We start from the raw sequence: 16,866 nt of genomic DNA, 5'->3' as shown, positions 1-16,866 counted from the left end.
AATTAAGTTCCTTTCATAGAACGTAGCTGGCTTAAGATCAAAGCTCAGTGATCTTGAATGGTATAACTTTATTTAACAGCACCACATAATCCTGATGCAGGAAACCTGGGCACTTCAGTCAGTGCATAGAGAGGGGTACCTGACTTTTTATAAGCCAACACTCACCTCAGCATCAGGCTGTGCTTCAGGAGGGCTAGGAATCTGGCTTAGGCAGGAGTTATTCCCTGGGGTAGAGGTAATTACCTGCAATAGCAGGGATATCCTGGCTGTTGGACTTAAGATCACGAATTGTAGAGGGACCAATTATATAGCCATTGTAAACATATATATTAGACCAGCTCCCTTAAATATTCAAAACCCTATGGTTGCTCACGTAGCAGACGTACTAACCCAGCTGCCCAGGGGAACAAGGGTAATAGTGGCAGGGGACTGTAATATCTGTTTAAAGTACAATACATATCCCTCCCAGTTTACTTCTAGCTACGCAGAATCTTTGGGTAGATTGGGACCTGTACAGTTAAAGACCCAAAGCACTACAGGGGTAGCAGCCCAATTGGAGAGCCTATTCAGCAGTCGGGGGCTAAGACAGATAAATGGGAATACAAGATCTGATACCCCAGCTGCACCTACGTTCAAAAGAGGGACCTTCACAAGCCACCTTGATTATATTTTCCTGGACCCAACGCTCTGGCCTTCCCTTATAGACATGGCAGTGATCCCAAGGGCTGATAGTGACCTTCAAGCTCTTAGTGCAGAATTCTCAGCCCCTCTCTTTACAAATAATGTCTTGCCCATGTGGGTAACAGGTAATAACACCAAGATAACTAACAACAAGAAGAGAATCTGAAATGGGAAGCGGATAAGAATGATACGATGATCCAGACAAAAATCTATCAATGGGTTAGAGAGTTTGGCCCCCTTGGCTTCCATTCATCCTGCAATGGTTAACTTTGTTCATTTACACTGCAGCTTGATGAATCGTTTGAAATCTCTCTTTACGGTGGTAAGACGCAGAGGCACCGCCACCTACAAACCAACGGGGTGGTACTAACCCAGACTTGGGAAGACCAGATGATAGGCAAAAGAACAGAGCAATTTCTACAGCACAAGTGCTCACCGATGTTTGAACTTTACATGGACAACATATATCCAGCCCAGGCTAAAAACCTGTTAATCAAATTTAGATTAGAGATCTTGCTACTGAATTCCGTCACCTCTGTTTGGAAAAAAAGATAATGGTGTGACTAGTTTTTGCCTTTTCTGCCCGACGGAAACAGAATCTATAGCTCATTTTATTCAAAGCCCAGGAGGAGGTGTATCATTCCTCCATGCAGGTCCCTCACCTCCCTGAAATATCTGGAGACGCTTCTCATACTAATGAGTGATACAAGCGAAAAGCTAGTGTTCCCAGTTGCTAGTTGTTTACACAGCAGTTGGATCGTGAGATCCAGGGAAACTCAATCATGCAGATCCAAATTCTTGCACCGTGGTATCTAGCTGAAAATTGAGATTGTAATAATATCTATGTTACCTTTTTCTATCTCAACAGGAGGCGTAGAATTATCATGATGGTATATAGATAAGGGCTCAGATTATGGTAGAATGATTACTGGTGCTAAGAACCTCAAGTTATAAAATCAACTGCCTGTGTTATCCCCAATGGGTTTCTTTTAAACTACCTTTTAAACTTTGTTTTAGCTATCTTATGAACTGAGATTCACTTATCTAAGATTTTATGTGTTGCTTAATAAGCTGTCTCTTTTATGGCATTATTTATTTTGTAATTTATTGTGTGTACAACACTTTTATGGCATTAGCCAAAATAAAGTTTAATTTACTTACTGACTCGTAGAGCAGATTAATCGAACTCTAAAGTCCAGACTGGCTGATATGTGTGCATCCACACACTTAAAATAGCCAGATGCATTGGCGTTGGTTCTGATGTCAGTGAGAAGTACACCTGACAGAAAAGCAGGATTGTCACCCCATGAAATCCTCATGGGTAGAGCTATGAGACTGCCAGCAGTGCCTGCAAATGCTCATAAATATTACAGATGACATGGTGTTAGACTACTGCAAAGGTCTAGCTGATGTGGTTCGATCTGCTTCTCATCAGGTGGAAGCAACCACACTTCAATAATCTCAAGGCCAAGGACACAACTCGAAGGCTGGTGATTGGGTCATCATTCATAAGCACATGAGGAAGTTGTATTTGGAACCAAGATAGAAAGGACCCTATCAGGTGATATTAATCACAACTACAGCCCTGAAGTGTGCAGGACTTGCGAACTGTGTGAATGCAAGCCACACTCGCAAACTGAGCAACCCAACAGAGCAAGAAGAAGAGCTGTTGAGATTACTTGCAGCAACACGTATTCCAGGGAAAGAGAGAGAAAGAGGGGAACTTGAGACCATACCTGATAGAGTTCCAATGGATTTACCCACTCCTGTATCAGATGAAGTGGAGAGTATCCTGGAAGAGGAGGGCGAATCAATGAACAAAGTAGTTAAGGAACCGGTTCCAGGAGAACAAGAGAGAGTACCAGTCGAGAGAAACGCTGCTCAGAGTAGGGTGTCCTCAGAAGCAGGTGGTCTGACAAACCAGACTGAACAAGTGACAGACAATGGAAAGGGAGTTGAGACAATCCAAGCCAAGAAGGTTTGACTCCTCCTGAACCAGCTGCGGGAACGTAAAAGGAGAAGAGTTTGATTCTGAAAAGAGTGTTAACAAGAAGACCTTTGAAAGGTGACAACTGGCCAGAGAAAAGCTCAGAATCAGGAAAGATAAAGGTGGTTCTACCAATTCGAGAAGAAAACGAGTTCAACGAAGGAGAAGATTTTAGTGAAAAAGAAGCTGGTAGTAGTCGGAGAGTGAAAAGAAAGTCGCCAATCAAAGATACTCTGGTCCTGAATGGGCATATGTAAATACAAATGAATGGCAAGAAGAATTTTAGAATTTTTGTTTTGATAGAGACATTTTCAAGTTTCTATTTTGGTACATGAAGAGAGAAAAAGGGGAAAAAAAGAACTGATGCTGAATACTTTGAAAATTAAATTAAAAGACTTTGATGAAGTCTTATGTAAAGAGATTTTGATAACCTGACTTGACAAGCTGCTAAACTGATTTCGACAACGTTTTCTGAATTTTTATAAAGAATCCTGATAGTGTGCATGAACTGTTGAAGAAAAAAAATAATAAAAAAAATAAAATATGGAGGGATTGAAGATTAAAGATTTTTTAAATGTTTGTCTTTTGTTTTTGATTTTTGCTCCATAGCCATATTTCTGATTTTGTTTACTTATACGTTTTTGATTTTTAAAAGACTATGGGAAACTTTAGTGATCAACACACTAAAAATAGTCGTGGTAAATGTATAGATATTGGTTTGGCAATTGTTTGTGCAATAGTATGTTTGTTATTGCTTGTAAGTGTGATTGTTTTTTTAGACAAATGGAGCAAACCATAATATAGAAACACTAACAACTGTTCTTTACAGTCTACTACTACTCTTTCAGCAGTAGATAGATTTAAAATAGATGATAAATACTTACACAAAGAGAAAGAACTTTCTTCTAATGTCTTCTATCTCTTATTGCGTATGTTGATGTAATGGATGTGAAAGATTGTTATGTCTGTACACAGATTCCAGCCTCTGTTGAGGAGGGAATTGCTTATCATAGTTTACCGCTTACCTATGCTATAAGTTGTAGTCTTTTACTAACACGATTCTATAACCCAGGAATATATTCAATATTTATTTTCTAACTATGATGTAGTATTTTAAAAATGACTGTTAAAGTAAGGGGTTTCTTTGAACCTACATTAATCTTTGGAACTTCATTTGCGCATCACAATAACCTTACCTGTTTACTTTCACCTGTAGAAAAGAAGTTACTAGATAACACAGAAGACAGGAGAAGAGCAATCAAAGCTAAGATAGATAAGGGCGTAGTTCACCGTAGACCTGGGATTGATCATGCTTACACTGGCATTACTAAGCAAGGGAAGTTAGCAATAGATGCACAACATGTAGGAAAGCTTTGTATATATATATATAGGCTGCAAAGCTACTTCAATAGAATATATGTGGGTATGAGTGAATGTAGACATGTGTTTTTGTTTCAGATTAAATTTAATTTTATGTTAAATGGCCAGGATCCTCTAGTGCCTGGAGTATATTATATATGTGGGAAGAATGCTTATTATCATCTTCCTAGAGCATGGTATGGCACATGTTATCTGGAAATAGTCTTTCCAGAAATGTACCATCTGAAAGACTTAAGTAAGGACCTAAATTTACTGAAATTCAAACAAGACACAAGCGAGAATCAGTTTCTGGCATTGTGGGAGACATATTTGGAGCAATAATTCCTTCTGAGGAATTTGTTCTGAATTCAACAAAAATACAGAAGTTGTCTACAGTTGTGAATAACATGTTAACGGATTATTCAGGAGCTCTTCTCCTCTTAATTACTGAAATGGCTGCTACAAGAGCTATGGTTCTTCAGAACCATCTTGCATTAGACATTCTTTTGGCAAAAGAGGGCGGAGTTTTCAAATTACCTGGCCCGCATCACTGTTGTTCATATATACCGGACAATAGTAAATTAGTTAGAGGTTTGATTAACAATTTAAGAAAAGATAAAACAGAACTAGATGAATTAACTGAAACTGTCTGGGAAAAAGATGGCAAAGGAATTGCTTTATTGGGAAATTGTCTTGGCAACTTGGGAGAAGGTATTATATTAAAATTAGTCAAATGGATTTTGATTATTGTGTTTTGTCTTATTGGAATTTGGGGGCTATATAAAATATTTCAAATAATTAAAAGAAAAAGATTTGAAAACAAATAGAGGAGGGTAGATATTCAAATGGAAATATTTTATGGGAGAAATTTAAGGAGAAAGAAAATGTATAAAAAGGTGAATGAATCAAGATTCTGAGTTATGAAATGAAATAAATGCATTTTGGGTTTTTGTGTAATGACACATATGGTCATCAGAGGAGGGATTATGAGAGCTGAGATTTTCTTGATAATTTGTTTAGTCTCAACATAACCAGACTTACACATTGTGTGAATTAATTTAATATTAACACTGTGCTTACAAAAAATGTGACTAATTGAATGGCCACCATCAAGTAAGACCTATATTTTGTTCTTCATACCAACTTAAGCTGATTAAATTATTCTGTCTTTACAAGAGAGTGTGTTCCTTAACTAAAATAAATGTCAGAATTAAATGTGTATTTAGTGGCCTCTGCTGGACTGAAGTAGAAGCAGGTGCAAGGTCACTGTGCAAATACAAGCTGTTTTAAATGTTTCTAATGTGTTCCGTAGTTTGACTGACTTCATTGAAGATATGTTTCTAACTTGTATGTCTTACCTTGAGGGAAAAGAAAATGGTGTGGTAACATATTTTGTAATTGTTATCCTGTGACTTTGTATTCCGGTGGAGTGAAAACAATGGATCCGCAGATGAGGTTGGAGAAGAGGAAGTACAGGATGCTAATGTATTAGCTTAGATTTTGTCAATGAAATAACAGCACATAGAAGAGTTTGGAGTAAACTAATTGTATAATTTTTATATCTGTTATATTTCTGATTGGCCATACCTTTCTCACCTCATACTTTATCCAATCATTTTCATTTAACATATTTAATTTAATGTTCAGTCACTGTGGTCATTTTAGCATTTCTTGGGCAGATGATCCATGTTTCAGGTTCCTGAGTTCCTGAGACTTACTTCATGATCTATAACTTTGACATTTCATGTTTTCCCAGATAGTCTATTGGTTTTCTGGTACTTTATTAGTGTATGACTGTTCAATTACTGAACTTATGCTTAGATGGTTTGGTGTATCCTAAAGTACCAATTCTAAATCATTAACTCCTACCCATATACCTGTTTCTGTCCTGATGTTGGTACCTGATGTTGCTGTCCCACTGACGAAGTAGACGTTGTTGCTGATTACCGTAATGATTTGGAGTTGTGAATTGTTATGTGTCGTTTGTTTTTCAGGTACCAGCTGCAAATGTTTATTCCTGCTGCATTAATTTTGATTGTTCCATAGACAGATGTTTTCTACATTTGTGTTACTAAAGCACTTACATGAAGCCCAATATGTTGATGGTAATTAGTGGTTAATGAAGTGTTACTCATCTGCTCATGAATTGTTGTTGATATTTCTGTGTCTTAGCATTATCAGATGTATTCAATTTCTCTTGCTCAGATTTTGTTGCTATGGTTTTGTGTAGTAGCCATTGAGACAGTTTTTCTTTATGCATTGAATAAACTGAGATATATCGGACATTCAAATCAGCCTTTATTGTTTCTCTATATGTATAATTTGTGTTTGAGAATTATCTTCGTGACTTTAGCGTTGTTAACATAGGGAAATAAATCATTAACTTCTTAATAAACTGGTGTGATTATTTGAGTTGAATTGCTTATCATATGTTATATGCGATGTTTATGACTTATTTCGATTGATATTTTCTCTACAACAAATTTGGTTCATCGACCTAGTGTGTGAAATCCACTAACTAGTCTCTTGTGACTAAAATATAGCTATGGTTTCTCCGCGTCAACATAGGTGCTGGGGAAAGCCCAAAAATATGACTGTCCTAGGGCTACACTGGTGACGGCCAATCACGAGGCCGCTGTATTGTGGAGACATATCCCAAGGCTACAAAATCTTGGAATCTCTTTCTTTAAGTTGATCCGCTGCACTGCAGCTCAACCCATCTCACAAAGGGCTGCAACAGGGTTGAACTGGAGATTTGAACCTTTGAAGCTACTTCAAAGTACCATTAGAGACAAAGTTTTTAGCTCAAAAACCCACTTTAAAACTAGCACCTTGTGGCATCTCAGTGTTCATGTCTTCAGCAAAAATAGTAAAACGTCTTAACCATATGAAAAGATGGGAATTAGCCATGGACTCAATCTGTCCTGATTTTGATGAGTCACTCCAAACCCAACTTAACTTCTGAGAGTGTCTTAAAATTAAATATAGTGTGATGTGGCTCAATTAGTTTTGTGACTGATTAGATCTAGCGCTATTCATAAACCCCTTGCGTTCTTCAGCACTAGAGTTTTGATTCTTCATGGAACAGCACAAGCAAGGTTCAGGAGCAGCTATACAGGTTTGACAGTGATTTGATGTGACATTTTTAGATAGTTTCTGCTTGATCGTCAGAAAGAACACTTGGCTAATGCTACACTTTATTGTCTGATAAAAATGTTTGATGCTAAATAAGCAGGGATCCAATTTCAATTATCGTTGCTTCTTGGTCTTTACTGAAGGTGTGTCTTATCTAAATTTGCTTTGAACCTTTATATTCTTCATTTAAACGCCATTAGCTATTAGGTGATATAAGCACCTACCCCTAAAACAATAGCCTCAAAGCACCATCTGCATTACAAAAGATGAGCTTTGTGTATATTCTCCTAGTCTAGGCAGCCATCTCGCATCAGTTGAAGCTTCCAGAGGGTGCTCAGGCTTCCTCTTTTTTTCTGGAACTTGTATCCTGAGCAGAACTTGTACCCAGTGAGCAGTCCATGATTCTATTATGATTACAGACACAGGTGGGCATTCTGACCCTGGCGGTCTTTGACCGCCAGGGCGGAGGACCGCGGGAGCACCGCCGACAGGCCGGCGGTGCTCCAATGGGGATTCCGACCGCGGCGGTAAAGCCGCGGTCGGACCGGCACCACTGGCGGGGTCCCGCCAGTGTACCGCGGCCCCATTGAATCCTCCGCGGCGGCGCAGCTTGCTGCACCGCCGCGGGGATTCCGACCCCCCCTACCGCCATCCAGATCCCGGCGGTCGGACCGCCGAGATCCGGATGGCGGTAGGGGGGGTCGCGGGGCCCCTGGGGGCCCCTGCAGTGCCCATGCCACTGGCATGGGCATTGCAGGGGCCCCCGTAAGAGGGCCCCTACATGTATTTCACTGTCTGCTGTGCAGACAGTGAAATACGCGACGGGTGCAACTGCACCCGTCGCACAGCTTCCACTCCGCCGGCTCGATTCCGAGCCGGCTTCATCGTGGAAGCCTCTTTCCCGCTGGGCTGGCTGGCGGTCTGAAGGCGACCGCCCGCCAGCCCAGCGGGAAAGTCAGAATTACCGCTGCGGTCTTTCGACCGCGGAACGGTAACCTGACGGCGGGACTTTGGCGGGCGGCCTCCGCCGCCCGCCAAGGTCAGAATGAGGGCCACAGTCTCCAGATACCTAAATTATAATCTATTTCAGTGCTTTCCAACCTTCTGACTTCTGTGGACCCCTACTTTATCATTACTGGAACCTGGGGACCCCCACTGAATCATTATTAGAATCCAGGCACCCCCTTTGACTGCTGGGGACATAATCTATTAATATTTTTTAATTTTCAAAGCAGTTGCGGCCCCACAAGGTTCTCAGGACCACAGGTTGGGAACCACTGATCTATTTCATAAACCTACATCTGCGTGAAAGTTAGTCTCTACCTCAAAAGATAGCACCTGACAATATGTGAAAAATAGCAAATAAACAGATAACAGGTGGCTTCGGTGGGCATAGCAGGCCACATGGGGATCAGGTGATCGACTCTGACACAAGCAAAATCACATTACTTAATAAATGCTTGTTTGTTTAGATGTTTCATACAGTACCAGGGCACTGACTCGTAACTGCATCAGAGAACTCTTGAGCAATGTAAAAACAAAAAACAATAGCAGGATTCAGAAAGTATAGCCAGAGTGTACATAGAGACCATTGTGCTGCAAACGGTGCGAGCAGGGAGGCTGAGCTGAAATCATGAATCCCGAGGCACCCAGAAGTGCTCAGCAAGATCTGCACAAAGCGACGGCACTAGAGACCACAGGGCCCATCAGCCCATCCACTGAAACACCTAGAAACCCTGCACCGGCTGAACCCAAACTCTCCCTGCTGCTTGTGAGTGCAAATTTGTAAAGTCACGCCTCTGACGTGAAGTCAGTGCATAGTCAAGATAATGGAAGTGAAATGCAAAGTGGGATTTCTAGGGGTTTGCTCCCAAATTTTAACACAAAAATAACAAAGACAAAGGTAGTTTAGCTTTTTAGTCAGAACGAAGGGTGTCAGCACATGTCCAGTGATCCTGGTGAATAAAATGGCACTGAAGGTGACGCGTACAATAGACAAGCCTGGTGGGGAAGCTCAAGCAATCCATGCAGCTTTGCATCAGTTCAAGCACTCACACCATGTATGACGAGACCGATGTGAAATTGAATGCATACATTTGACATCCTGAAAGATTCTTTCATATATCACAGTTATCAAGGTTTCTAATTTCTATGAAAATCATCAGAATTTTACACCAGCGTACTCTGGTATTAGAGAAGAGGCACTGGACCTTGTTCAGCAGTAAATGTGCTCTGGCATGATCTCAAGGTGGCATCCCCTCATATGCATGGGGGGGTGGCCCACTGCAAATGAGGAAATCCTGTGCCTTCAACCCCACATGGCATTACAGGTACAGGCAAAGGGACTATCAGGAGGCATATACACAAACAGCACACAGTCACTGTGCCCCCAACACTTCCCACTTGGAAGGGGAGGAGAGGATCTCAGGGACCTGGATTCAGCCATCCCACTCCAAGCCGGTACAGTCAGTCACTGCGCCCACCTCCAGGGGGATCTCTAGCCCCTTAGAAATCAGGATGGCTGCTACCTGTACAGTGAAGGGCAAACCAGTCTGTCTTCCACTCCTCTGTTCCCTGTGCCTGTTTGCACCTGCACTGGAAGCAATGCATTTGCTGTGATAAACCACACTGTCCTAGCTTGCATCTGGCACACAGATTTGTGTGCGCAAAATGGCACAGAATGGATCGATAAGCAGGGGCGGCTCCTTCGATATAGCGAAGGAGCGTCACTCCCCCGGCCGAGCCAGCAGCAGAAAAATAAAACGATATTTCACCAAGCCAGCTGTGCAGGGAGGAGCGTGCTGGGCCATGAGAGGTGTGGGGGGGTGGGGAAGAGAATCAATGAAGTGCACCTAAGTACGCATGTATGTTTGGCTGGCCGTCTCAGGCTGGACAAACACACATGTGCAATTTAGTTTCTCCGGCCCAGCTGTGTTTAAGAGACAGGCTGGAGAAACTGCACAGACCCCAGGGTTGTGTCTGAGCAGCAGTCCAAGACGCTCAGACCAATCATGATGTTGCTTTCATGCTAGGTTAACCATGAAAGAGGCGCCAGGATTGCTGTGGAGCCTTTGCTGGGACACCACATTGAGGAAACAGGAGCAAGACAGCAGGAAATGGGGGTCTGAGATTTTTTTTTTTTTTAATCTCCTCTGTCCACGGTACCTCCCCCACCCCAACGCCCCCCACTCTCTCTATTCTTGAGATTTGCAGCAGCTGTCGCTGTAGATAAGCCATATCCATAATGCAGCCTTTTGTGTTCTCAACCACTAGGAGCACAGTTTTGTATTTATTTGTATGTGTTCACAACATCCCTGTACAAGTGTTGCAGTGTTTAAAAGAACGTACCAAGAGATCCACCATGTTAGGTTTGTTGTTCCTCAGGGTCTTCACCGCATGGAATACATCAACCGCTCTCTGGTGTCTCAGCATTTCACAAACAATACTGATAGCACAAAATGTCCCACTGCGACCGCCACCGTTTCTGCAATCCAAAAAAAAGGATGTATTCGTCTCTGTACGCAATTCAATTGGAAAAAAACAAGCAAACATTCATACTCCTCACAACAACGAACCCAAATACCTCTGATGGTGCTGTAGGTGTGCACGCCACGGGTACCACGCTACTGCATTGGAAACATTTTCAAAACGTTTGGGTCAGATTATTCACTGCCTAGGCCTCCAGGATCCTCGCGTATGTAGATAATTTTGAAATGGTAACACAACATTGCATCTTCAAAAGGAAAGCTCTCTAAAATATGGATGGTGGAAACGTGTTGCACAAGATGCGTGGAAAGAATGCTACGAATTTTATTTAGGAACATTTGGTCACCTGAACGGCCGGATTGACCCTGCGGCCATTATGGTATTTGGGGCGTGGGGTGTAGCTTTGAGGGCTGGATTGCTGTCATGAAACCGTGCTGCAAGTACTCACCCAAGATATTAGAAAACGTGCGTTTTAGTTCACGTGGTTTCGGTCCATATATGCTAATTATTCTCCCTGGGGTAGGAAGAACACAGAAAGGAACCCTGCCACCATCGAACTGCAAAAGAGCATACCTTGGCCACAAATCTTCAGACATGACAAAGAAGCAACCACTTACTTACCTCAACTCAAATATTCGTATGAACCAAAATTGAACTTTATTTTTATTCTTTGTTTTACATTTCTTTCCTTGAGCCTGTTCATGGAAGGCCATTGGCCTAAAGTGTACATAAAATCAAACTGATGTCATAAAAAACCTGGGGATTTACGTAACAATATGCTGTGTCCTAACGGTACTGTCGTGGAATTGTGATGTCATATTAACACAGTGTTATTTTAAACACAGCCACTAGATGGTGCTAACAGCTTTTAAACTGGTGATGCTAACTTTAAAAAGCATTTGTTTTCTCTGCATTCAAAACGACCCGGCAAATTGTAAATTTATGAGTAAGATTAGATCATGGTTGCAAGTTTATGATTATGACTAGAATGTAGAGTACTACTGTAAGAGTATGATTGTGGGTAAAAAAGCAGGGTACGTTATGGTCAAAGGGGGTACCATGTGAGTGGTCTATTAAGTGTCATAGTCCATTTGAAAAAGCATGGGGGGTCGTATTTCTTACAGTCAGAAGTTGCTAAAGCCTGGACTTCTACTTGAGGTTTTTCTCAGGTAGACCAATAACACCCGGAGGGGCACTGTCAGAAGAAGCATTTCACTAGAAAGAAGGCTCAGAATCACAAAATTGAGTAGGCCTCAGTTTTAACTGGCTGTCTAGGTTAGAGAGGGAAAACAATTTTCCCTATCCATTTCTGCATCTCTAGCAATGATCAAAAGAATTCCAGAACGTTCCTTTTATGATGACGTCTTCTTGGGCTTTAAGCGCTACTGTGAAATCATTCTCCAATCGGACCCTTTAAATGCACCCAAGACAGACAAGTTCTATGTTTTGGTCTTAAAAAGAGCACATTTTACTGGAAGAAGGCAATTGGATGTGTCAGACTCAGGCCGTTGTCACATAAACTAGTAGAATCCAGCTGTTTTTTGGAGTGATCAATACACATGCAAATAAAACTGAAATTCTGTGTGATTTAATTTTTTTCTAAAATATCACTTGTGGCAAACCAGAAACCTGGCTTGATTTATTTAAAAAATGTATTCGGTCGATGTACATATCCGTAGCACCCCGCAAATACTTTTGCTGTAGGAAATGTTAAAAACACACTCTATAAATACAGGGAGTGCAGAATTATTAGGCAAATTAGTATTTTGACCACATCATCCTCTTTATGCATGTTGTCTTACTCCAAGCTGTATAGGCTCGAAAGCCTACTACCAATTAAGCTTATTAGGTGATGTGCATCTCTGTAATGAGAAGGGGTGTGGTCTAATGACATCAACACCCTATATCAGGTGTGCATAATTATTAGGCAACTTCCTTTCCTTTGGCAAAATGGGTCAAAAGAAGGACTTGACAGGCTCAGGAAAGTCAAAAATAGTGAGATATCTTGCAGAGGGATGCAGCACTCTTAAAATTGCAAAGCTTCTGAAGCGTGATCATCGAACAATCAAGCGTTTCATTCAAAATAGTCAACAGGGTCGCAAGAAGCGTGTGGAAAAACCAAGGCGCAAAATAACTGCCCATGAACTGAGAAAAGTCAAGCGTGCAGCTGCCACGATGCCACTTGCCACCAGTTTGGCCATATTTCAGAGCTGCAACATCACTGGAGTGCCCAAAAGCACAAGGTGTGCAATACTCAGAGACATGGCCAAGGTAAGAAAGGCTGAAAGACGACCACCACTGAACAAGACACACAAGCTGAAACGTCAAGACTGGGCCAAGAAATATCTCAAGACTGATTTTTCTAAGGTTTTATGGACTGATGAAATGAGAGTGAGTCTTGATGGGCCAGATGGATGTGCCCGTGGCTGGATTGGTAAAGGGCAGAGAGCTCCAGTCCGACTCAGACGCGAGCAAGGTGGAGGTGGAGTACTGGTTTGGGCTGGTATCATCAAAGATGAGCTTGTGGGGCCTTTTCGGGTTGAGGATGGAGTCAAGCTCAACTCCCAGTCCTACTGCCAGTTCCTGGAAGACACCTTCTTCAAGCAGTGGTACAGGAAGAAGTCTGCATCCTTCAAGAAAAACATGATTTTCATGCAGGACAATGCTCCATCACACGCGTCCAAGTACTCCACAGCGTGGCTGGCAAGAAAGGGTATAAAAGAAGGAAATCTAATGACATGGCCTCCTTGTTCACCTGATCTAACCCCATTGAGAACCTGTGGTCCATCATCAAATGTGAGATTTACAAGGAGGGAAAACAGTACACCTCTCTGAACAGTGTCTGTGAGGCTGTGGTTGCTGCTGCACGCAATGTTGATGGTGAACAGATCAAAACACTGACAGAATCCATGGATGGCAGGCTTTTGAGTGTCCTTGCAAAGAAAGGTGGCTATATTGCTCACTGATTTTTTTTTGTTTTGTTTTTGAATGTCAGAAATGTATATTTGTGAATGTTGAGATGTTATATTGGTTTCACTGGTAATAATAAATAATTGAAATGGGTATATATTTTTTTTTGTTGAGTTGCCTAATAATTATGCACAGTAATAGTCACCTGCACACACAGATATCCCCCTAACATAGCTAAAACTAAAAACAAACTAAAAACTACTTCCAAAAATATTCAGCTTTGATATTAATGAGTTTTTTGGGTTCATTGAGAACATGGTTGTTGTTCAATAATAAAATTAATCCTCAAAAATACAACTTGCCTAATAATTCTGCACTCCCTGTAGGTGCTGTAAGCATGGGTGCGGAGGGTGCTACAGCACCCTCAAAATAGCCATGATGGAGTTCAGTAGGTGAATGAACTATAAAGATGCATTTAAATTTGATCTTGTTGTGGAAGTCAGATGTTAGGCTCTATCGCGTAACAAATTGCTGTTTATTATTTTAACATGGAGGAACAAGTTACTTACCTTTGGTAATGCCTTATCAGGTAGAGACATATTCTAGTTGCAGATTCCTTAACTTTTGAATATCCCGAGGTGTCATTCTTGATCCAGAGATTTGTCCTTAGCAGTACCCCTGCATGCAATTAGGTGGTGTTGATCGGCTCCGCGTCCATCATCAGCGGTGTCCGCACCAGATCTGATGTCACAGGCCCTGTATAGGCACCACTCCAGGTATAGGCACCACTCCAGCTCGCTGATGTCAGTTTCATTTCAAAACTCTCTACACCAGATGCGCAGAGCCATGAAGAGCACTGACCACTAGTGAGTCAAAACTAAGGCCCTGAAAGGTGAGTCCCTGTCCCTAGAAGTCAGTTTGCAGAATGGGGTGGATGGGTGTGTCGGTAAGGAATCTGCAACTAGAATAAGTCTCTGCCAAATAAGGTGCTACTGAAGTTAAGTAACTTGTTCATCTGATAGAGACCTCTAGTGGCAGATTCCTTACCTGTGAATAGATACCCAAGCAATACCAGCCCCGAGGTGGGTCTGCAAACCAAGATCAAACTAGAAAGTCCAGCAGGACAGTAGAGGCAAAGTACCTGCCCCTACAGGCCTGACTGTCCAGGCAGTAGTGGTTAGTGAACATGTGCAAGGATGCCGATGTTGCTGCCTGACAGATGTCAAGGACTGGAACTCTGCATGCTAACACAGTGGTCGCAGTCGTTGCTTTAGTACACTGAACATGCAGCAAACCTTTAGGTGGTTGCTTCTTGGCCGGTGCATAGCAGATTTTGATACAGAGAACGACCCATTGGGAGATTGTATGCTTCTGCACTGCATGACCTTTCTTCGAACCCACATAACCGACAAAGAGTTGATCATCCACCCGTAATTCTTTTGCATGATAATGCCAACGCTTTTTTTGGGGTTCAGGTGGTGGAGTCTTTTCTCTTCCTTAGAAGGATGTAGGGGTGCATAAAAAGTGGGCAAGGTGATGGACTGGCCTACATGAAAAGGCGTGACCTCTTTTGGCAATAAGGAAGCCCTAGTTGGAAGCACAACTTTGTCAGGGTAGAGGAAAAGGTGAGTTGGCTCAGATGACAATGCCTGCAGCTCACTCACCCTGCGGGAAGATGTAATGGCCTTAAAGAAGGCCGTTTTCAGAGTGAGAAACCTGAGCGGACAATTTTGGAGAGGATCGAAAGAAGTGCACATCAGAAATGTCAAAACTAAATTCAAATCCCATTGGGGCATAATGAACAGAGATGGAGGAAACACATATGAAAGGCCTTTAAGGAACCTATTTACAATTGGAGACTTAAACAAGGAAGGTTGATTAGGCAACCTCAAAAAGGCAGACATAGCAGAAAAATATCGTTTGAGAGCGCCCATAACAGATCCCTGCTGGCCCAAAAAAATAAGAACAAGAGAACCTCAGAAACAGGGGCAGAAAGGGGACCAACGGAGTTGTCTGTGCATCATGCCACAAATTCCTTCCAATGTCCGGTGTACACCGTTTTGGTGGAGGGACGCCTGTTTGCCAAGATAACATTTCAGACTTCCGGCAGAAGGTCAAAGGCTGTCAACTGCCGTCACTCAATATCCATGCAAGAAAGTGGAGACTGGACAGGTTTGGGTGGACAACCCTCCCCTGCTGCCGTGACAGAAGATCCTCCCAAAGGAGCAGTCTGATCGGAGGATCGATGAACTTGCTCAACAGCTTGGGATATTAGACTCTTCGTGCCCAGTCAGGGGCCTCAGAGATTACTTGAGGTCAGTCGTTCTTGATCTTCTTGAGAATTCTGGATGGAAGTGGTATCAGCGAAAAGGTGTACAGGAGGCCTGAGTTCCACTGAAGATGAAGTGTCGCAGATCGATTGTTGCCTCTGAAACCCCAATGCGCAAATACTGCTGACATTGTGTGTTCTCTGCAGAGGCAACCAGATGTAACTAGGGCTCTACCTACTGCTGAAAGAGACCTTGTGCCACCTCTGGATGGAGACGCTTTTCATGATCGACTAAGCATTGTTGGCTGAGTTTGTCCGCTCTGAAATTCAGAGAGCCAGCCATCAAGGAAATGCCCTGATGTTGTTCCAGCCACATCCGGCACAGAGTCTTCCTGACTAAGGGTCCACAATCCCACTCCACACTGCTTGTTGCAGTACCACATGGCGGTGGTGTTTTCACCTACACTACCTTTCCTTTGAGAGAGGGAAAACTGTTTTCAATGCTAGTCTGATCCCCTGGAGCTCCAACAAGCTGATGTAGAGTCTTGATTCTGTGGGAGACCAGACTCCTCTGATCGCCGCCTCTTCCAGGTGGCCACCCCATCCCAGGAGTGATGCACTGAGTGCTCTCAGATCTAGTTGGGGAAGGGAGAAAGATCTGACTGTGGACCAATCACGGTTCATTAGCCACCACTGCAGATCTCACGCAGTTCCCTCTGAGAATTGGACCATGTCAGACAGATCCCCCATATGCTGCGCCCACTGGAACTTCAGGTCCCACTGCAGAGCCCACATATTGCATCTGGAATGTGTCACTAGCAGGATGCTGGAGGCCATGAGGCCAAGCAGCCTCAGAGTACTTCCCACTGAAATCCAGGACAGAGTTTGAAACATCAGTATCAAAGCATGAATATTCTGGACTTGTTGCTCGGGAGGATAAGCCCGAAACTGCACTGTGTCCAGAACAGCTCTGATGAAAGGAAGCATCTGGGAGGGAGTCAGTTGGGACTTCTGCATGAGGTCCTCCATAGTCTGAAGG

General features: G+C 42.7%; 1 protein-coding gene across 14 annotated transcripts in view; it reads right to left on the bottom strand.

Annotated features, from left to right (window-relative positions):
* Nucleotides 1-16,866, bottom strand: part of PTPRM (protein tyrosine phosphatase receptor type M) — a 1,480,454-nt gene that overhangs the window by 21,916 nt on the left and 1,441,672 nt on the right. For all 14 annotated transcript variants that reach the window (XM_069218824.1, XM_069218808.1, XM_069218810.1 and 11 more), the window contains one exon: nucleotides 10,511-10,646. In XM_069218824.1, the coding sequence (XP_069074925.1) occupies nucleotides 10,511-10,646 (136 nt within the window). The remainder of the gene's footprint in view (nucleotides 1-10,510; nucleotides 10,647-16,866) is intronic.

This window comes from Pleurodeles waltl, chromosome 2_1, assembly GCF_031143425.1.
Source record: "Pleurodeles waltl isolate 20211129_DDA chromosome 2_1, aPleWal1.hap1.20221129, whole genome shotgun sequence".
Classification (NCBI taxonomy): Eukaryota; Metazoa; Chordata; class Amphibia; order Caudata; family Salamandridae; genus Pleurodeles; species Pleurodeles waltl.
The sequence above is the reverse complement of the archived record's forward strand: the minus strand, read 5'-3'. Positions and strand labels throughout refer to the sequence as shown.